The following is a 23,850-nucleotide window of genomic DNA, read 5'->3' on the forward strand; positions in this document are numbered from 1 at the left end:
GCTGAGCAACTGGATATCCTCGACGCCACTGAGCCTCTTCCTCACAGGAAACTCTAGATCAGACTGGAAAACTACTTTTAATTCCATTTACCCCTTTAAATGAAGAGAACATGCATCATTACAATATACATTTTTCAATATCAGACTCTATAACTAGAGTGGTGGGGGGGATGTCTACTGGTGGCTGGCTGCAGTGCAGGTCATTGGTTGGCTTCTCCATGTTAGTGGATGGGACTTGGGCCAAACTGAAAGTCACAATAAACAATAAAGACATTTTTCTCAAAGGTGGTTTCTGATTTTAGGGTGTTCTTATCACACTGGTTTATGTTAACGTCTTTAGAGAAGTGTGGTTTTAATTAGTTATTTAATGAATTAAAAAATAATGAAACGTCAGGATTGACAAAATTAACTAAACACTGTTTTGCTTCAAATGATTTATATTTGCGATCCTGGGTGCTGGTGAGTGTGATCCCAGTGGGACATCAGCAAGAAGGATCAAGATGGAGTGAGGTCTTTAATTATGTGCAGCATTAATATTTACAGAGGTTTCATCCAGATGTGGTTTGAGGCGTCACAGTCAAATAGGTGAAGCCTGCACTGACGCTCTGAAACTGGATCATGTGGTTTGTTTAAAGTTTATTTCCTTCAAACAAACAAACAATGTAAGAACATGTTCCACTTTCAACCGACGCTAAGATCTCATTATCCTCCTTTTGTCTCTATTTCACGTTTATACCGTTTACAGCCCATAATTTCCAGAATCTCTTCCTATTGATTCTTTTTTCTCTTGAAAATAATGTATAATTGTGCCTGTTTGAATCTGCAAAGGGAATGAAACATTACTGAGGAGATCACAAGGCTCTGAGCTTTGCATTTCGATTTAGTGCAAGTTGGGAACAAAAGCACAAGTTGAGCCAAACGTGGTGAACAACAGCAGATGAGAGTGTAACAATAAAATTCATGTTTCAGGTCAAATCAATTCGTCGTTCTCTTGAATTTCATAAACAATGTGAGTCCTGCTGCAGACGCAGATCCAGACGGACTGTGTCTGGTCCAACAAGAGCCCTGTGCGTCCCCTGAGGGCCCGCTGGCTGCTTGACAGGACTGTATATCATACTCGTGGATGAGTTGTAATTGCAAGTGACTGCTCTGTGTTTCTCAGAAGTGGTAGTGTTGTGTGTGTGTGTGTGTGTGTGTGTGTGTGTGTCGGTGTGTGTGCGTGGTGCTGGGAGAGGGGGTCAGTGGTGTTTTTTTTTAAATAAAAGGAGAAGTGTTGCGCTTGCTGTGGATTCTTTAGGAAATTGCTGTGGCACATGCAGCGGCTGGAGCCGGGCCCTGGCGGCGGAGACGCAGTCTGGCTCCCAGAACCATTACTGTGCCGGCTGGAGCCGAGGAGGCCAAGCTGTGTGTGGAAGTGTGTGTTTGGATAGTGCTGCATGGAGTTAGGGGCTAAGCTGGACATGGATGTGTGTGTGTGTGTGTGTGTGTGTGTGTGTGTGTAAATATTTAACATGATTAAATTTGACTATTTTGATACAATAAAGACTGTTTTGAATCTATCAAATAAAAATCGTACTGTTCACAGGCTGTGATGTGATGGTTCTGGGTTTGTTCTCTGTATCAAGCTCTTTTCTACATAGTTTTCGAAAGTATTCTCATTCTTAATAGTCTCAGTTGCTAAAATCAATTTTACATACATTTGTGTTTATAATGTCACCCACAGCATCATGTATTTGAATGGTGAGCTTGTTTATGTGTTAATGAATCTGGAAATGTGAGTGTGTCCTGTATATGTTTACTAAGATCCAAGCTGCACAGGTATATAACTATAAAAAATGTGGACAGGAAACTGGAGTCGCCACCGTGGTGAAGCCCACAGACTAAACACTGATGACCCCAGTTATGACCTCATACGCACACACATACGCACGCACACACAAGCACACACACACACACACAACCACAAACACACACACACACACATACACACACATAAGCACACATAAACACACACGTACAAGTATTTCCAACCAACTAGGTTCAAAATCCAGGACTTTAACAAAAGGTTAATTTCATCATCGATTATTTCGTCAATTACTTTTCTCCATTGAGAAAAACATCTTAAAAACTCAAACCACTGTCAGCATTTCAGCTTTTAAATACATCATCAATCACATTATTGTCAAAATAGTGGCTTATTTATTTTTCTGTCAATCAACAAATCAATTAACAGACTGTTTCAGTTGATGTAAATCGAGCTTTCATGGATCAAAAGAAGAAATAACACATCATTAATCTTTGGGCTCTGAGGTGAAGCCCGGGGCTGAAATGTTAACATATTACATTCAGTGGTTGATCATTTCATTTTCAGGACACAAAACAGCATAAAATACAACAAATTAATTCTCCTGTCCTGGTTTTGAAGTAGCTTGTTTTGCCCTTAAACTCCCAAGTTATACAAAATGTTTACACTTATAAGAAGTAAATACCCACAACCGAGAAACTGGTCCAATCTATTTTTACTAATCAGACAATACTCTCTGCTTCTTCGTGCCACATAAACCTGTGGAAGTTTCCCAGAAGTAGAAGGTGATACAATATTAAAATATAAAAGCATACATACCTACAGTACTACATCATAGTACTTTGTATACTGTCTAAAAAGCACCTCCAGTGTTTGTTAAGGAGCGAGTACATGAGTCTCTGTCTCCCTCTCCTGGAGGACACCGGCACAGATTCGTCATGGTGAGGCACCAGTACAACCAGACCTGTAACCCACGTCCCAGTGACTTCCATTTGCCCTCAAGTCCCAACCAGAACTGTTAGGTCGACCTTTGACCTGATCCCACACACACTGGGGCAGCCTCATTTATCACCTGGATGTGGGGTGTTGCAGCGGGGGGGGGGGGGGGGGGGGGGTGCAGAGGGGTCATTAGTGAGAAGGGCAGTGCCCATGTTGGTTTTTTAAAGGGGGTGTTTGGCTTTGGGGGGTGCAAGCGCTCTTGAAGGCAGAGCAGTCTTTTATGTGCGTGTACAACAGTTACAGACAGAGCGACGCTGTCTGGGCTGATCCTGATTGGCCGGGGGGGGGGGGGGGGGCTGTGCATGCAGGGAGGTCGCGGGGTCACCACTGATGAATGTTTGGTGATACTCAGGAGGGGTCGAAGCGAGAGGGCAGCGCCGCCTGGTGTGGTTTGAATTAGAGACCAACTGAAAGAGCAGCGTCCGTGTGTTTACTGTTGTGACTGGAGACGTGTAGTGAGAAGGGACACGAGCACAGAACGTGTAGGGAGACGGGACACGAGCACAGAACGCGTAGGGAGACGTGACACGAGCACAGAACGCGTAGGGAGACGGGACACGAGCACAGAACGTGTAGGGAGAAGGGACACGAGCACAGAACGTGTAGGGAGAAGGGACACGAGCACAGAACGCGTAGGGAGACGGGACACGAGCACAGAACGCGTAGGGAGAAGGGACACGAGCACAGAACGTGTAGGGAGAAGGGACACGAGCACAGAACGAGTAGGGAGACGGGACACGAGCACAGAACGAGTAGGGAGAAGGGACACGAGCACAGAACGCGTAGGGAGACGGGACACGAGCACAGAACGTGTAGGGAGACGGGACCCGAGCACAGAACGTGTAGGGAGAAGGGACACGAGCACAGAACGAGTAGGGAGACGGGACACGAGCACAGAACGTGTAGGGAGACGGGACACGAGCACAGAACGTGTAGGGAGAAGGGACACGAGCACAGAACGTGTAGGGAGACGGGACACGAGCACAGAACGTGTAGGGAGACGGGACACGAGCACAGAACGTGTAGGGAGACGGGACACGAGCACAGAACGTGTAGGGAGAAGGGACACGAGCACAGAACGTGTAGGGAGACGGGACACGAGCACAGAACGTGTAGGGAGACGGGACACGAGCACAGAACGTGTAGGGAGAAGGGACACGAGCACAGAACGTGTAGGGAGACGGGACACGAGCACAGAACGTGTAGGGAGACGGGACACGAGCACAGAACGAGTAGGGAGACGGGACACGAGCACAGAACGCGTAGGGAGACGGGACACGAGCACAGAACGAGTAGGGAGACGGGACACGAGCACAGAACGTGTAGGGAGACGGGACACGAGCACAGAACGTGTAGGGAGACGGGACACGAGCACAGAACGCGTAGGGAGACGGGACACGAGCACAGAACGTGTAGGGAGACGGGACACGAGCACAGAACGTGTAGGGAGACGGGACACGAGCACAGAACGTGTAGGGAGAAGGGACACGAGCACAGAACGTGTAGGGAGACGGGACACGAGCACAGAACGTGTAGGGAGACGGGACACGAGCACAGAACGCGTAGGGAGAAGGGACACGAGCACAGAACGCGTAGGGAGACGGGACACGAGCACAGAACGTGTAGGGAGACGGGACACGAGCACAGAACGTGTAGGGAGACGGGACACGAGCACAGAACGAGTAGGGAGACGGGACACGAGCACAGAACGTGTAGGGAGAAGGGACACGAGCACAGAACGTGTAGGGAGACGGGACACGAGCACAGAACGCGTAGGGAGACGGGACACGAGCACAGAACGTGTAGGGAGACGGGACACGAGCACAGAACGTGTAGGGAGACGGGACACGAGCACAGAACGAGTAGGGAGACGGGACACGAGCACAGAACGTGTAGGGAGACGGGACACGAGCACAGAACGAGTAGGGAGACGGGACACGAGCACAGAACGCGTAGGGAGACGGGACACGAGCACAGAACGAGTAGGGAGACGGGACACGAGCACAGAACGTGTAGGGAGACGGGAAACGAGCACAGAACGTGTAGGGAGACGGGACACGAGCACAGAACGCGTAGGGAGACGGGACACGAGCACAGAACGTGTAGGGAGACGGGACACGAGCACAGAACGTGTAGGGAGACGGGACACGAGCACAGAACGCGTAGGGAGACGGGACACGAGCACAGAACGCGTAGGGAGACGGGACACGAGCACAGAACGTGTAGGGAGACGGGACACGAGCACAGAACGTGTAGGGAGACGGGACACGAGCACAGAACGTGTAGGGAGACGGGACACGAGCACAGAACGAGTAGGGAGACGGGACACGAGCACAGAACGCGTAGGGAGACGGGACACGAGCACAGAACGAGTAGGGAGACGGGACACGAGCACAGAACGTGTAGGGAGACGGGACACGAGCACAGAACGTGTAGGGAGACGGGACACGAGCACAGAACGCGTAGGGAGACGGGACACGAGCACAGAACGTGTAGGGAGACGGGACACGAGCACAGAACGTGTAGGGAGACGGGACACGAGCACAGAACGTGTAGGGAGAAGGGACACGAGCACAGAACGTGTAGGGAGACGGGACACGAGCACAGAACGTGTAGGGAGACGGGACACGAGCACAGAACGTGTAGGGAGAAGGGACACGAGCACAGAACGCGTAGGGAGACGGGACACGAGCACAGAACGTGTAGGGAGACGGGACACGAGCACAGAACGTGTAGGGAGACGGGACACGAGCACAGAACGAGTAGGGAGACGGGACACGAGCACAGAACGCGTAGGGAGACGGGACACGAGCACAGAACGAGTAGGGAGACGGGACACGAGCACAGAACGTGTAGGGAGACGGGACACGAGCACAGAACGTGTAGGGAGACGGGACACGAGCACAGAACGCGTAGGGAGACGGGACACGAGCACAGAACGTGTAGGGAGACGGGACACGAGCACAGAACGTGTAGGGAGACGGGACACGAGCACAGAACGCGTAGGGAGACGGGACACGAGCACAGAACGCGTAGGGAGACGGGACACGAGCACAGAACGTGTAGGGAGACGGGACACGAGCACAGAACGTGTAGGGAGACGGGACACGAGCACAGAACGTGTAGGGAGACGGGACACGAGCACAGAACGTGTAGGGAGACGGGACACGAGCACAGAACGAGTAGGGAGACGGGACACGAGCACAGAACGTGTAGGGAGACGGGACACGAGCACAGAACGTGTAGGGAGACGGGACACGAGCACAGAACGTGTAGGGAGACGGGACACGACCACAGAACGCGTAGGGAGACGGGACACGAGCACAGAACGTGTAGGGAGACGGGACACGAGCACAGAACGAGTAGGGAGACGGGACACGAGCACAGAACGTGTAGGGAGACGGGACACGAGCACAGAACGCGTAGGGACACTACAGTCCACCAACATGTCTTACAGCTCAGGACACTTGTCATTAACTCAGCTACACGTTAGTGACAGGTAAAGGTTTCTAGTCCCGTGTGTTAACATAGAGCAGCTGATTAACCTTCACCTCCATGGAACCACGTTTAAATCCACCCAGTCAGGGTTAGACTAGGTTTAGGTTGTGGTTTAGTTAAGGCTTAGGGCTAATGACTTAGTTATGATGGTTAAGGTAAGGATAATACACTAAGTAGAATGGCTCTGTGTTTGTGTGTGTGTGTGTGTGTGTGTGTGTGTGTTTCACCCTATGAGGACGGTGTAGACTGAAGCTAGCAGATCTTTAGCTCCTTTAGCTTTCCTCTCCTCCTCAAGCTAACTAGCTGTTAGCTTAGCGTCAGCCGGCCTCGGCAGTGCTAACGGTCAGCTAGCTGGGAGCTAACTCTTAGCTCATCAACGTCCCTCAGTTTAAACTCCTGTTAGAGAGTCACGTGATGAGAGATTCAACTTACATCTGACTTCAGTTCATTAACACGTGAGATGACGTGAGAAGCTCAAACTCACGTTGACCATGAACGCACCAGACACGAGTTCAGACAGGTCACATGACTTCACCTGAACTGTTATTATAACATCTGTATTAATCTGATCTGAAAGATGGAGACTGTTCCTCTAAATCCTCCATCTGGTCTGTATTCATAACTCTGTACCTCCTGTCTTTAACCGAACCTGTGGGTGAAACTTTTAATTAAATTAAATCAAGACAAATCTACTGCAGAAACATAATAATAATTTGTTCCTCATTAAAGTGTCCCACTAAATAATGACAAATTACTGGTTATACAAGGTTAAATATAGATCTACTTACTTTTCCCTGTTTAAAAAGAGATCTAGAATTAATCTTTATTAGTCAATTTAATACGTATATGCACCAGAGAGTTAAAGTTTCCACGTCACACGTGCATGTTGGAAAACTATTCATCAAATTAGTTTTAATGATATGTTATGATATTATTTTGAAATAATGATATTATTAGTAGTAATTTTAGCAGAGCTGCAAAAACAGAATAATGAGATGTTTACTTCACTGTTGATGAGTGTGTGTGTGTGTGTGTGTGTGTGTGTGTGTGTGTGTGTGTGTGTGTGTATACACAAGGGGGTTTTGTATGAATGACCCTTCAATACGAAGAGAGGAATTATGTTGCATAAAGTACATGAAACCAGACTTAGTAAAAGACAGATTTTAGAAAACATAGCAGATAATATATACTTAAGATGAAAAGATAGACAATTCTCTAACTTAATGATTTAATCACATTCTCATTTTCATTTTTCATTTTTATGATTTCTTATCATGATTTATTTCTGTATGTAGAGAAACAGCTGTTGTGTATTAACATCTCTGTTCTTTGGGAAGTGTATTAAGTGTTAAAAGTGAATGTTCAGAGTTCAACCACACGGTGGCAGTCTTTCACATGACTGTATTCACATGTAACCAGTAAAGCTGGTTAATCCTCAATGTGCTTGTATGATGCAATCAATGTGTAAATATCAAAGAAAAATATCATTGTTCCAGGGTTGATAATGTACTCTATAACTCTATAATTCATTATTACAACTCCTGGTCTCTAATAAAAATAATTAAATGTGAACTAACCTGAAAAAAACTCAAAAATGCATTTGCAGAATTAAAATTGATGGCATGAAGAAAACCTTTGGACATAATCACCTGTATTAAATTTGACTGATTTCTGTGGTAACCGGATCCTTGTGCTCCAACATCCAGATCCTCAGAGCGTGAGATTCTTCAAATGTCTCTGACCACAAAAATAAATTAGTTTAAAACATCAACTGTAAAATGTGAAATTGTGTGGGACACAAAAACGGTTGTTTGGGTCTCAATTATTCACAAGTTCTCCTCTCCTACAAACACAGCTTCAGTAAATACCCCCCAGAAATCCCTCATTATATAACCTCATTAAACTGCACATCGCAAACACAGTGTGCACGAGCAAGTATTTAGTTTTTCTGCAAAATATCAAATCATAAAAGGACTGAGGAATTCCCACTGGTGGGTTGATCGTCAAATTCTAGGAAAAGTTTATTACTGAGAAGTTAACAGATTGTAAAAGATAAAGTGAAAATGCAACTATGACTTGGAATATCGTTCCACTTTTCTGTTATATGTTGAAAATTGCTTTATTTATAAAAATATAAGAAAAGCTACTTGAGGGTGAACTTTAAATATTCTGACACCTGTGAATTAGAGACAGTTTGGGTATCTTGGGGCTGATTCCAATATTAAGGAGTCAATAATTCTATTAATAATAATAATAATAATAATAACAATAATAATGCTCAAAGAGACTTTACCTAGGTTACAAATAGATATAAATAAAAATGTTAAATACACACGTTGACACATTAAACCATAATCACATATTAAAATGAGTTCTGATGGCTGGTTGGAGTAAACCGATGTTGCTCACTGTGAATTATGTCAGGAAAGATTTACTGATCCTGATCCACGCTGATGCTCCTCTGATCAAGATGCCACAACCATAATGTTTTAATAACACTTTAATACCTTATACATATCGTATATATACCCTTCACTCATGTGTATTAATGTCAGACCCTTTATAATAAAACCCTTATAGCCTATTTATTTACCCTATAATGGATTTATTTTAATGATTATGTCATCTTATTATTCTCAGATAAATGTACTGGTTCACTCGTTGCAGTAAGTTATAATGATGACTGAGGAAAAGGAGCAGTTAAGACTCATAAGGTCATAACCTTAACTCCACATGTGTAGGATGTAGTCACCACCAGCTGGTGGCGCTGCACGACCAAGGTTTCACTCAAGACATGTTGGAAAGAGCATGAACCTAAAAAACCGAGCTGGCAACTGTTCGAGCAGGATAACGAATCTGGCAACACTCACCTAGAACAAAAGTGGCTAATCATCTAAATCACCCACTCACTCACTCACTCACACACACATACACGCACACACACACACACACACACGGACACACTTGGGGAGATCAATCGGCGTTAAAGAGCTCATGCTGCAGACCCAGTCACTTCTCAAAGCAATAAGAGAAGAGCTGCGGTGGATCACCTGAATATCTAAAGAAGTTAACACGATTATCCACAAACGCTCTTCAGTCTTTTTTCACACATGATGGAAACATAACAAAGTAAAGTTAGACCCTTGTGTGTATCACAGAAAGAGCAATACGACTTTAAACCATGCGAACACACCAACAGACTGTGTTACAACTTTAAAATGTAGCTGCCTTGAAACTGTCATCGGTAATTGATCATTAATAATTGATTTGTTATGTTATTTGTGGAAAAGAAAAGGTCACAAAAAAAGGGCTGACCATCAATATCAATCAATATCATATAATTTATGTGCAATAATGTTTTAATGTTTATCAATATTATACATATGCAACATATACGATTTTCCTCCTGCTCCTTTGGAATGTGGATCCGTGTATTGTTGCATCATATTTTCTGATCACACTCAGAGGGACAGTCGTTATAATCATGTAATAACAGTGTCCTACAGCCTGGTCCCATCATCATACTGGGTGGGTGTGGAGTTACCAGTGAGCGCTTCACCCTGGAATATGAAGTCTCCTGGATGTAATAAGAATAAAAGACTCTATTCCAACAGGAACATGTCAGATTTTAATAAGAGAACAGAGGTGACATATCCGTAGGAGGAACATAAAAGAGAGAGAGGGGGGGGGGGCTGTCATGTATCCAGCTAGGGCCCCTGCAGCTTGCAGCTATTGTGGGCCCTTCAGCCAAAATGTGGACCTACGTCACTGCTTCCGCCCTGCCCCCCCCCCCCCCCTCCCCCCCGGCCCTCCCCCGACTCGCTGGAGCTGCTCCTGCTCAATCCAACATGGAGTAGAGAGAGATGGGGCTCTAGCGGGGCCACCCCTCGGTCACAGCAGCAGCAGCGACAACGACCGATTTTACGCACAACTGCCACCGGAGTCGTCTCTGAAAACCTGCGCCCCAGGACCTAGAACCGGAGAGTGTGTGTTTGTGCGTGACACTTGTGTGTCCGTGTGAGTGTGTGTGTTTGGGGAGGGGGGGGAGACGCGAGGAGAAGAGCTGGATTCGGAGACTAAACTGTCTGTATCGGCGGCTCTGAAGGCGATGGCTGGTTAAAGTTCCAGGGCAGAAATCCAGGAGGCAGTTCGTGATCCGGGCCCCGACCCGGAGGCACCGGAGCGGGAAGGAGGACCGAGGCAGAAGGAGGAAGGTGGGAGAGGAGACGGGCGAAGGCGAAGCCCGAGAGCCGACGCTCGCACAAAGGCGCAGGGGGGATTTATGCGGAATTGGAGACAGAATCCGAGGAGAAAGAATGACGAGCGAAAAGTCTGCAGCCGCCGTGGTGCCTCACCTGAGGTGAAGCGACACGATGACAGAAGACACACAACCGAACGAGTGAGTAACACACATTCTGCTTTCTGTCTCGCGCCTCCACAAGTTGCAGAGGCTTCAGGGAACTTGGCGGAATGTGCAGCCGGAAAAAACAGCTCCCCACGAAGCCGCTGCCGCTCGTGCGCAACGTGCACATTTGTGTGTTTTAATGTGATTCAGCGGATGGTGTGTGTGTTTTGTGTTTTAACGCTGCTGGTGGATCAATGCGTTGACAGGGTTCTTTTTCTGCTATGGCCCCCCCACCTCGGGAGGGAGAGAGAATGGAGAGGGGTGGGAGGAGGAGGGGGGGCGTGGGTGGATCGGAAACATTTTGTGAAAGGATCCGAGGTGCGGGATCAGGGCCTGGTGCTGTTCCGCCTTCCATCCACACAGGCCCGCACACCGCGGGTCCGGGCCGCGTGCAGCCCGGGAGGAGAGCCTGTCGGCCGGGTTCACTCGGCCCGGCGGCTCGGACACATCTGTGTGTTCGCTTCCACCCGGGGAAGGGGAAGTCTCACAGGATGTGAGATATCCGATCTGCCTCATCCGCCATCTCTTTCTCAATCGCCCTCATTTGCATAGCCTGCCGAGCTCCATTCATAAAAACACACACACTCGTCCTGGAAAACACATTAACGCGTGTTTCTGTTTGGACGAGACCCGCGTTCAGCGGCGTGTGGTGCGGGGGGACTCGAGCTGCTGCTGCCTCCGGGTGGAATGTGGCCGGTTCGGAGCCAAGCAGCGTGCGAGGCCCGCGGACCCCGTGTGGTACCGAAGGGCCGCAGCTTAACATGAGCTTCACCGAGAAGGAGCCGCGGATTCACGCGAGTCTCGTTCCGGTGTCGTGTTGTTATTCAGGGATTTAAATACGGGGGGGGGGGGGGGGGGTTGTTCAATGTGCAGAAGAGCCTCGTGCAGACATGGTGGAGCTGTTCCACCAGCCTCCGGTGTCACGAGCCAGCTCCGGTGCGTCAGGCTCCGCGGGGCCGTGCTCGGTGTCGGTGCAACGCGCAGCTCTCTGTCGGGGGACGTCAGGGGGAGGGGGGGGGGGGGGGGGTGGAAGGGCGAAGGGCACCGGAAGAGAGGGGGGTGGGGGGTGGTGACGCTGGCTCATTCATAAAAGCCTCTAACCTTCAGCGCGTCCCCATTCATGATCCCAGGGCCAGAGCGCGGGGAGGGGAGGGGAGCTCCGTGCGTCTGGCCCGGGTCCCGCCGAGCTGTAACCCGGGCCAGACCCGGGTTTAAGCCCCCGCTGCAGCCCGCAGGAGGACGTTAGAACCTGTGTCTTTTGTTTGAGACACTTCCTGTTTTGTCTCTGTGTGGTCTCGTCCTCTGAGTCACGTGATCCTCAAGCTGCTGCGTCAGACCCGGATTCTGACCTGAAGCGTTCCCATGGTGATAACGTGTCCTTCTCTCGTGGGACGATGGTCACTTTTGGCCACGCCCACGACGAACCCAATAACATAAAATGGGGGGAAATGGCGTCCCCCACTTTCTAACAAGACATTATAAATATATATTAAGAGGCTCAATGACATGTTTACAGCCCATTTAAATCATAAACTACTTGTTTTTAAGGTTATTTAAAATGTACATGTGGAGGAAAGCTCTTCACCTACTTCACAGAGCGTGAACAGCGTCAACGTAAAATGCTGCAAAGCATGAAAATACAAATACAGGAAACTCACAGAGACAGAAACACGTTGCAGTTTAGACATGATTGTATTTTAGCTAGCTCATTCAGCTAGTTGATTTAGCTAGCTCGTTTAGCTAGCTGAATGAGCTAACTCGTTTAGCTAGCTCATTCAGCTAGTTGATTTAGCTAGCTCGTTTAGCTAGCTGAATGAGCTAACTCATTTAGCTAGCTCGTTTAGCTACACCACCTACCTTCAGGTGTGGGTTCTGCAGGGTATCTGGATTAAAGTGACTTCCATCATCATTTCCCACAGCCCAGTTTAACTGATTTGCTATTTGATTTATTTTGAAGACAGAATACGCTGAGAAGCTTCTAGCCGATGCTTTGCTAGCACCTGGAAATGCCCACTGATGCTAATAGCTCTGTCAGTTTATCTCTTGGTTCTCATTGGCTAACACCCAGACTGAGTTGGTTTTGGTCATAGAGGTTTAAGGACGGTGAATTCACATCTATATACGTTTTGAATATGTTACTGGAAGGAAGTGGTCAGTGTGTTATCTGCTAGCTGGTGTGTTGTGGTTTTCTCTGTAATGAAAGCCTGACTAGCGGAATGAGACGGGTCAGGAAACCAGAGACACTCCTCAAATCCCTTTGTGTCGTGTGAAACTTTCTGATTATGGATCTGGGGCAGAAGTTTCCAAATTGGGTCCCTCATCCACACATGCTCCCCCCACCACCACCACCACCCACCCTCAGATCTAACACCACCACTCCACCTCCTCACGTTTCTCTTTATACTTTATCCACATTTTATTATTGGTCATAAATTTGGCTCCTTTCTGCTCCTTTCATTCTCTCGTTCTGTTTGAACTCAGTTCTCAGCACATGTGTGTTCTGCACATCTGGCCGGCCCGGTGTTGCAACCGCACCATTTCCACCAGAACAATGGGGGGTGAGGTATGAGATGACAAGTTGAAATGTGTTTTCAACATATTTATATGAAAATACTCATAAATTGAGTAGTCAGGGATATAAGTCAGTAAGTAATCCCACGTTAGGGTCAACCATAGAGCTTTGTAGGGTCGTCTGGGCCGTGGCAGAGCCTAACCCTAACCCTACCTTCATGCCCAGCCATCACACTGGACCTCTCAGATCCGGGGCTTTGTTGTCGAGCGGGGGGGCAAAACCTGAGTCATTAGGAAACGATGAGTCACCGGCGTCTGCTGACTGATTGTGTTTTATCTGTCATGACTGGACGACCAGCGGCGGATGCTAAGTGCTGCAGCAGTTCCAGTTCCACCTCGGCTCTCTCTCTTCACTGGTGTTATTCCTTGTTGGTTGTGTTGTCTGTATTTAATCAACCAACTGCAGAGAAGACAACCTGTTTCCTGTTTACACCGGCACGCACCAGTGTGCAGTGAATGTACATGATCGCGTGATGTGTGTCTCTGTGTGCGTTTGTTTGCTGATGCAAAACTAGAATGCTCATCTGGACAGAGATCGTTTTATTTAAAAGGAAATGTGTTAGTGTGGAGTTTCATCGTGCATGATGCTGAGAGGTTGAGGCACATGCACCAGTTTGAAGGCCTCATCTGCTGAATGGGTCAATCACATTTCATCTGTCAGTTTGCTCTCAGCAGGCAACACAATTACTGACACACACACACAGTCAATCTGTTTGTGAGGCTCTTTTTGCGAGTGTACCTCCCAAACAAAGCCTCAGCCGTCGTGTGCACAGTTTGGAGGATGTGCCTCGTGTCCTTCTGAGGACATTTACCGCCGGTTGTAGAAGGACAGGATCTGTCCTGCACACACACATTGACTGCAGAGTCAAAACCCGAGCAGCGGATGTATTGATCTGGTGAGTGGTGCTGCAGGGTCAGCGTGTGCACAGTCAGTATCGGACAGGAGATGCCCGGTGACATTCAGCTAAGGTCAACGTAGCAGCGGAACATAATCCATCGCTGAACAAAGAGCAGCCATCAGCAGCGAGGAGTTCTCAGGTCTGCATGTTCCCTGGGCAGGAGCGTCCTGTTCCTCACACACACATTCTCATGTGCTGGGAGATTTGGTATCGTAATATTTCCATAGGACCTGGTTGTGTTTTATAATATTCATCTGTTAGTACATGTGTGTAACGAACGATCCTGAAAAGAAGAAAACAGGGTTTTCAGTCCTACCTGGACTGACACTTCCTGTTGTTGGTCTATCTACAGTCAAATGTTCTAACTTGTGTTTCTTTGTACACAGCATTTACATATACTGTAAAAAAGAGGGTATATAATTGTGATAATCCACCTGATAATATGAGAAAAGAGATGAATGGAGGCTGATGGTCATGTAACCAAATTCTAGCACAAAAGAAAAAAGGAGAAACCGGCAAAGGGAAAGAATAAAAATAAATATATATGTATATATAATGAGCAAAGGGCTGAGTTCTTCTCCAATGTTTTCAGAATAACAGTGGTGTATACATCTGATAAGTATATGCAAGTATGCATACATATAAATCCATATGATGATATATATGGTGCCACAGATAATTAGCGTGACGTACACTGTTAGCAACACACACATCACACACAAACATTTAATCATGCACACACACAAAGAATATCAACACAAACTCCATGTCCACAGATGAACTTCCCTTTCAGACCCTTGGCATTTTTCTCTCTTTCTCCTTCTGTACTCCCCCTACACACACACACACACACACACACACACACTCGCACACACACGCACACACACGCACACACACACACACAAACACACACATCATGTGGAACAGATCCTTGTTCACAGTGTTTCCTGTGTTTTACAGAGCAGCTCATCACTGGTTGCTATCCGGAGCCTTTATATAATGGCCTGTGCTGTTTATATCTGCAGACCAAACAATGGAGCCGGATTGTTTGCCTGTTTTTTTTAATAATCTCTGCTCATCAGCTGACTGGATGACCAAGATTATAATAGCCTGAGTTTTCATTCACTTCACTCAGTGTGTCTTTCCCTTGTCACACCAATCCACTGGGTGGTTCTTCTCTTACAGATCCTCAGTAAATGAACTTTTACTTCCTCTGTAGTTACACGCTCAGGTTTTATACTCAGTTTGACGTTATCCTATAGTAAGTCTACGTATATGAAAAGCTTGGTATAGGTTTTATGTGTACAAATACTCCTGTACTACTGTACGGTATGTGCTCTGTTGGTGTAGCCGATGATCCCTTTCTAACCCGTCTGTAACTTATATGATTTAGCTCATCTTACACCAGCGCCACCTCATATTACATTTAAAGGAAATTATGTAGGACACATTTGAAAGTTGGTCCTCTCCTGACCTGGTTTGTGTTTCTTATGAAGCTTAAGGTTACAGGAAGAGATTCGTGCTTGGGAGAAAGTCTCCCCACCATCATGGCTCCATGTAAATCCTCACATCATGGAGAAGGACTGCAGGCTACCAAACGGCACCAGGAAGCGCCGCAGCCCGTCATGTGTAGTGGTAAATACTGTGCATCGGTATGTTTAAACAAGGGAAGCCCTGAGAGAACAGACGTCCCAGTGTTCATTATGCAAACCGTGTTACGTTGGTTCGGTGCCCTGCAGCCGCACTACAGGCCGCGCAATTACAACGGAAACCATTGACATCCAACAGTTTATGTAAATGGAGAGATACCTGATCAAACAGGGCGCGGTGGACATCGATCACAGCGAGCGTTGGAAAGCCCCTCATCGGTTACATTTGACCCGGCGCGCTAAGTCTCACACAGTGTAAGAGGATCCGAGGCATTATCGAGGCTCTTGTTTGGCTTTTCACTCGCCTGTAAGAGGTTTAGAACCAAGCAGCTTACTTTGTGTTTGGTTTCCACCTCAACAGAGAAGCAGGAGTCATGTGGGGACGCAACACAACGAAGATCTGAACAGTTTCGTACAAACTAACACATCACAGTCACTTTAGATCCGTGATTAATTAGACTTGATTCACTTTACTGTGAGTTTTAAGTGCACAATGTATTCATCCGTTTCAAGATGATTTACTGCAGTGACACTGTTTTGATTTGATTTGTCTTATGGAACTTTTCTTTACTACCAAACCTTGTGAACCTGTAAAGAAAATTTCAAATCTTAATTTACATTTACACATGTTTAAGATTTGTTAATGTAAACACAGATCGGTAAATACGCAATTCCACAATGTATACTGATGACTGAAAAGTGTTGTGTAGTGTCCCCAACGAAGTGCTCCAGTTGGTACACTTCCATGTAGTACAATGTGTACACAGTACACTCACGGGGGTAGTGCATGTATTGTGACAAGGTGTTGTCTCAAGTCAAATACAGTTGCAGCAGGAGACAAAGCAATTGTTGCCCAACAAAATATCTATTTGTTGCTTTGCTCACTTGACTGAAAAATCTGTGTTTTACCTTCTTGTGTGTTTCAATGTTTTACGTGATGTGTGGGAAATGTGCAAATCCACGTGCAAGGTGTGTAAACCTGCTGTGGAGATTCACACATGCTTATAACTTTGAACAATTCAAAATTAAGAGATAATCAACAACATTTTTGAGTGGCAGGAGTTTGAACTGGTATTGTGACGTGTGTAATAAGATATGTGTATGTACGCTAGTGTTTTTGTGTATTTTCCGTTGTCACAGTATCCGATGTGTCAACATTCAGAAGAGAAACCAACAAACCAACCAAGTCTGAAAGAGTCACGACGGTGAAGCACCTCAGTCACTTTCTGATCTATTGACAGGGCTTGTGCTGTGTGTGTGTGTGTTTGCGTGTGCGTGTGTGTGTGGAGTTTCAGGGAGAGGTGGACCATGCGTGTGTGCACTGTGTGTTTGTGTGTGTGGTTTTGTTGATCAGGCAGAGGTGTGGCCAGTCATTCCTTATCAGAGGAAGTAGAGCCGCCCTTATCACACATGGCTGGGCTGCCCTCACTGACCCTTCTATCAGTCACACATGAGCTGGATTCCAGACCTGATATCCAGACGCTTCCCAGTCCCTTCACTGGTTTATTGCAATACTGCTCCACACAGACCACATCAGGCCTTCACAGGATCCAACTAATCTGTTCATAGTTTCTCCTAAAACGGTAAAAAGCTGCAGGTTTGTGGTGTTTTCCCAATGTTGACATGGCTCACAGGCAAACTGAAGGAACAGATGGAACTTAAGAGTTCATTGATGGAGCAGTAATGTGGCTTGGCAGCGCCTCCACAGGTGTGTGTGCTCCACCCACACCTCATTTCCTGATCAGGACACACACTTGTTTGCAATGTGTGTGTTGAGGCATACAAATAAAAAGGACAGTCCGGCCTATACAGATTTGTGTGGGCCGATATTGGGGCCTATAAAAATTTGATTCGAGATACATATCGGCCAATATAAATAGTTTCGGTCTTTATCAAAGCCTTATGAATAAAACCAAATATATAGAACTTGAAAAGCTCATTTCTATAAATTTCAGTACTGCAACAAAATGCAGACACCAAGACATTTGTTATGAGATGATAGATATGTTTATTCCCTGTTTAAAGATGAAGACTTTGCTAATTTGAGTGAATGTGACAGATGTAAGTTGAATTCCAATGAACAGAAGCTTTACGATCAGAATAAAGAAAAACCTGATAAAACATAACATTCCTTCTCCTATATTCCGCCTAAGTTTTGTTAAAGCAGCTATTATCATGTTATGTTAGTTCCATAAAGCAAGAGATGAAGCCATAGTTAATAATCCCTTTTATCAGAAGAGCTAGGCAGGCGGTGGAGACCAAAGCAGAGCGATCAGGAGACAAAACGAAAGCCAAGTCTTCTCTTGTGGCGGCCGGATGTGTAACGAGATAAGTTTGCTGACACATTGGCCTCAACAAGGTTGTTATGCATCAGTGTTATGATAATAGCTTGTTTCCGCTGCCCCCATGATGATGCAGATACAGCTTTATGATCTGGAGGGAGATGAAGACAGAGGAGCAGTGAGCTCAATGAAGCGTCGAGGCTTCGTTCTGTTCAACTCAAAGTTAAAAGCTCTCAAGCCTCAGAGGGAGGAAGCGTTTAATCAGACCCGTGGATTAAAGATGTAAGACAGGTCACAGTGAAGTGTCGGCTGTCAACCACAGTATATTGTCTCTTGAGGAGCAGAGGCCCGACACACCCTGCTCCTTCACCTGCAGGTTATAAACAGCTCGTATTAAATCAGAAGAGGATGTGATGCATGGTGCTGCTCGCTCCTTATCAGTGAGGTGTTGAGTTTCCCGATCTTTCTTCCAAACTGAGTCATCGTTCTGCTCCGGTCACGGCTTCACACCCTCATCCCACCAAAGAACAGACTTTAAACATGTTTTCAGTCTAAAACCTGCTGCAGTTTAAGCACCTGATGATCTCAAATCCATTTTCTGAAACATTACGCCACCACGGTGTTTGTGTATATAATTAAAGATTGTGCATGTGAATTATAAATAGAGTATAAACCACCTTTCCTCAAAATAGGCGTCCCAGTCCCTTTTTCAGCATCGGCACCTCATGCAACATTCGTTTGGACAGAATTAGATTTGCAGTTCCCAAATGTACTGTACGTGTGTGTCTGTGTGTATTTCTGCCAGAATGTGCGGTCACTCCCAAGTGTATTAAAGTAGCTTGTTGCTGCTGGTTGTGGCCGTGTGTGTGTTCCAGCCACAGATTACAGGGCCTGTCGGCAGGCGAGGTTCTGAACACGGGTCACAAGACGAATGTGACGAGTTCCTCTCAGGGAGCCGATAGCCGCGTTGTGTATCTTAAAGCACATGTGCTAATGCAGCTCACAATGTGGTGTTATTTCTGTGTGTGGGCAGCGGGGGTGTGTGGTTTGGTACCTGAACGTGTCCAACGCATGTTCTGAGTCATGATGAGCTGCCGAGGAGCTTTGATATAAAACCTTCACAGTGGATTCAGAAACTCAACGTGCTTCAGGAAGGATCTCATTGGAAGAGGTTTAAAGGTTTCAGATCTCTGTCGCCCTCTGTTGGTGGGTTTCCTGCAGCTGCTGTTAATGCGTTGCTCATTTTTTTATGGATTTTTAAAAAACAGATAATAATTTGTCGCAATTTTCCGATGCCCTGAACATGTTCTGAGTCACCGGGATAGTTTGTCAGTGAGAATCCATTTTACCAGAGATATCTACTTTTGTCCATATCACAGTTTTTTAGACCAATGACCTTTCACCGTGTTTCTAAAACAACAATGGCGGCTCCCAAGGATGTTAGCATATATGCTGCTTTAGCTTAAGTTCCCCAGTATCTGAACTCTTCATTAAGAGACGAGCAAAGAACGGCACTAAGGCTTTTCTCATCGGGACAAAGATCGAGAAACAATTCTTCCAAACGCACTTTTTAACAAAGATCTCCTGAACCTTTGTGTAGCTAAAGTTATCTTGTGCTTCAGGTTCAATCAGCAAAATACTATTAATAATAATAACCTTTATTCGTATAGAACGTTTCCTGCAGGAAAGTCGGCTCTAAATAGAATATACTCACCTGCACTAAACCTATGACATTGGTTTATTGGTCTATAAAGATTTAGCAAAACTGTGCAAAAGATAATCTTTCTTTTCCAGCTTATTTCCGTATGAGGAAAATGTATCTGCATAACTAGCACATTAGTTCTGCAGATACATCAGTGAGCACAGAACTAGGTCAAGCCTTTACTCTTTGTATATATGTATTTATTTCTTTAGCCTTAACTTCTTCAACTCCAGTAAAAGCACCAGTAACATCGGTGAGTGCTGGAACATATTAATAGATCACTGACATTTCTATTTAGATTTCCCTTTATGTCCTTTGCTGCCATTCAGGTTTTCCACGTGACTGAGGAGCGACTGTTCACCTTCTTTCATTGTGGTTTGGCAGAACTCATGAAACGAGCGTCTTCCTGTGAACTCCAGTCCGACAACATTCTTACTCAGTTATTTCATTTCGGTCTTTTATACGTCTGCTTTTAATCATACGTGTTCAGAAACGCTCATTTAGGCAGGTGTGTGTCTTTAACAGGCCTCTGAAATCTGAATGGAAACGAAGGATTGTGTGTGTGTGTGTCTGTGTGTGTGTGTGTGTTTACGCGAACAGCACACACATCTTGTGGGTTAACCTGTGGTTCTTCTCTGTACGGTCTGTTTGTCTGCCGTCACCAAGTCAGTCTGTCATTCAGTCAGTTTTATGAATGTGTGTGGGCGGGAGCTGGTGAACCGGTTCTGCCAGCTCAGTGTGTGTGTGTACGTGTGTGTGTGTGTGTGTGTGTGTGTGTGCGCGTACATGAAATCCTTGGGACTGTCTGTAAGCTAATTATATAACAACACCTCTCTCTCTCCCTCCCACTCGGCCGGCCTCCCTCCTCTCTCTTTCTATGTTCCTCTTTCTCTTTCCTCACACACTCAGTCACATCCTGTTGTTGTCGGCTCACTCACTGTCCCTGTGGGGACGGCTGCTGTCATGCTAATGCCTGAGAAAGTCTCGTGTCCTGCCTCCATTGTTGCGTCTCATCTTGAAGACACTGAGGACCCAGTGGACTGCAGAGGGAGTTTTTTGTCATGTATTGTTTTGTTATGTTATATAGACTGAAGTATTATCGGTCTCCACTGTTCCCTGCTGCTGTAAATCATCAGGATTCACTTCATCATCTGTTCATTAACTGCTTTGTTAAAGTGATTAAACCGTTAGAATAGACTGAATGGTAGTGGATTGATTTTCTTTAGGCTGATACTGACACTGATATATTTGATATGAGTGAATAAAGCTTGGCAGTAGTTTATTGTTGTTGTTGTGTGATCCTGCTAACTCTCAGACACACTGATAAACAAACAGAAGTACATCTCTGACAGGAATCAAACTGGGATGTTGTGATTCCATGAAACCAGCAGGTCACCCAACACCCTACCTCTCCACAGGTCACCCCAGGGGAAGCCGAGGTGAACACCCATGACTCATCTTCTCTACTTCAGCAGATGACGAGTTTAAACAGCAGCCACTTTTATTAAAATACATGTAATTTACTATTTTAAATAGAAATTCACTTTTCTTCTTCAGAATGATTTCCATGTCTGTGTGTGTGCGAGGTGGCTGAGCTGTCAGCACAACAGGAAACTCAGTTATCAGAACTAGTCATTGATTAATCTCCTGGTCGAGTTGTTTATTAACCAAACGATCGTCTCACGTTGAAACTCTTCCCTCAAGGATGTTTTTTAACAACAGCAAAGAGAAGTCAACACAAAGCTTCATTTACATGTGATTGTGTGTTTGTGCTGACTGGTCCCAACACCTCCCACCTCAGCGCGGCGAGCGGCGAGCAGAGTCGTGCCTTCAGACGCCTCCAACATTCTGCCCGTGTGTGAATCCAGCTCTATAATAAACTGCTGTGGCATTAACACAACCCTCAGACGTCTGTCGGAGGAATTAGAGCTAAAGTTTGAGTTCGCTGGAAGTTGAAAAATTGTGTTTTTATTTTATTTTGAAGGCACAAACACACACGTCGCCTCCTTTAATGCACTTTCTGCTTTGGACACGTTCGTCAAACCACATTTGTTCTTACAGGTTCTTTGTATCAACACCACAGGTCGACTTTATTTCACCGGAAGTTATTTCTGTTGCTTTGTTTGTTTGCATCTCACCTGATTCAAACTGGATCATACTGGGAAATGTTGAAGTGTTTCAGTCCCAGCTCGTTTAAATCCCATTGGAGTCCTCTCTCTAACAAACCCTCTCTCTCTCTTTATCCAGTGACAGCTACATCGTGCGAGTGAAGGCGGTGGTGATGACGCGGGACGACTCGAGTGGCGGCTGGCTGGCCCAGGACGGGGGGGCTCTGAGCAGGGTGGGGGTGTGTGCCGCCTCCTGCCTCCGGAGCTGGCCCCCGTGCCGACCGCCTGCAGCTCCCAGTTCATCATCCGTGGTGAGCGGCTCCGGGACAAACAGGTAAAACCCTCAACACACTCACCACAGCTCAATGCCGAGGTGCAACAGGTGTGTGGTGCTAAGACGATGTGTGTCGCACAAACAGGTGATCCTGGACTGTCCCCTGAAGAAGGACCTGGTGTACACCATAGCAACGCCCACGTTCCATCACTGGAGGGTGGAGGACAGGAAGTGTGGCCTGTCCTTCCAGGGTCCAGCCGACGCCAGGGCCTTCGACCGGGGGGGTGCGGAAAGCCATCGAGGACCTGGCAGAAGGTGCTGGCCTGAAGTCCAAGTGTCTAGAGATAGAAGATGTCACAGATCTGTCAGGGAGGACTTAGGTCATAGACTGTGTCAGGATGTCGTTCCCATAGTTCCAGTCATGTTAAAGAAGTTTTAAATGTTCTGCATGTTGTGCATGAAGATAACAACTAATCAATAAATAAGATCAGGCAGAGAAGCTGGAGGTTTTATGAGAGTTCCAGGTGGGAGTCACTTGGTCCTGTGGAGAACATGAGGTGGACTCATGCTGCTGGGCTCCGTCAGTAAAGTGTTTCTCCTGCTCTCCTCCTCAGGCTCCACCACCTCCTCCACAGCACTCCAGAACGAGGGCGAGCTGGGGGACGACGACGTCTTCACCGTAAGCTAGTTTCCTACATTCACGTGTGATCGCAGATGGAATTATGGGTAATGTAGGCCTGTCTGTGTGCTATCACCTGATATGCTCTTATTTTAAATTCTGGTGGGTTAGATATTAAACCCTGTGTGGACAGAAGTTAAATGCCTGACTGACTTTTCTTTTCTATTAATCTGTAGACTGGGCCATCTAGAACGATTTATGCCCTGTAATATACTAGAGTCAGAAAACAAAGAATAAAGTAAGAAAACTAGAAAACGGATGAACAACTCTCTGGAATCCGGGCAAACGTAGCAGATGAGTTGATTCTGCAGCAGCTCAACGTGACGTCATGAGCTGAGCTGCTGTCGGACACTCACATGGTCCAGGTGCACATTCCTGGTCCACTCCTCTGCAGCAGGAACAGCTTCTCCTCAGTTCACTGCTCAGTTCACTGCTCAGTCAACGAGCAGGAGCAGCAGAGATCAGTGGTGAGATCCTGGGAGTCGTACAAACTGTGCTCTGGTGTCTGATAAATCCTTTAAACACATGAAAACTGAATACTACCTTAACCCACCAGCCCAGTTGCCTCTTGTGTGGTTACACCGTGGCTCAGTTCAGACCTGTTCTCGTTCCACATCAGTGAAATGGAGGTTTCAGGCCCCGGGAGTGAACGTGGCTCCACTTCACACCGAACCACTAATCAGTCAAAGTCCCCCGAGTCCAGCACGTCTCCGAACTGACCTCATTCCATCCACTTAGCAGAAGGTATTTCAGCTCGGGACCCACTTCCTGTCACAGATACCTGCGCCAAGTGAAGTGTGTGTTGTTTGTGTGTCGGAGGGGCCTCCCTACCTTAAGTTAGCATGGAGCCTCCCCTCCCCCCACGCTGTAACGTGACACTAGGAACAGCAGGCGGGGTCACAAGGTCACTTCCTGTATTCCACCACCTCCCTCTCTCCTGGTGACCCTCACCACTACAAACACACACACACACACACACA

General features: G+C 46.6%; 1 protein-coding gene across 1 annotated transcript in view; it reads left to right on the plus strand.

Annotated features, from left to right (window-relative positions):
* The first annotated feature begins 10,116 nt into the window (after positions 1–10,116).
* LOC128453864 (sprouty-related, EVH1 domain-containing protein 2-like) overlaps positions 10,117–23,850 on the plus strand; it is a 38,286-nt gene continuing 24,552 nt past the window's right edge. The window contains 6 exon segments of the mRNA XM_053436964.1: positions 10,117–10,700; positions 22,057–22,153; positions 22,156–22,251; positions 22,337–22,471; positions 22,473–22,506; positions 22,806–22,870. Of these exon segments, the coding sequence (XP_053292939.1) occupies positions 10,675–10,700; positions 22,057–22,153; positions 22,156–22,251; positions 22,337–22,471; positions 22,473–22,506; positions 22,806–22,870 (453 nt within the window). The 5' untranslated portion in view covers positions 10,117–10,674.

The sequence above is a fragment of the Pleuronectes platessa genome, chromosome 12, assembly GCF_947347685.1.
Source record: "Pleuronectes platessa chromosome 12, fPlePla1.1, whole genome shotgun sequence".
NCBI lineage: Eukaryota > Metazoa > Chordata > Actinopteri > Pleuronectiformes > Pleuronectidae > Pleuronectes > Pleuronectes platessa.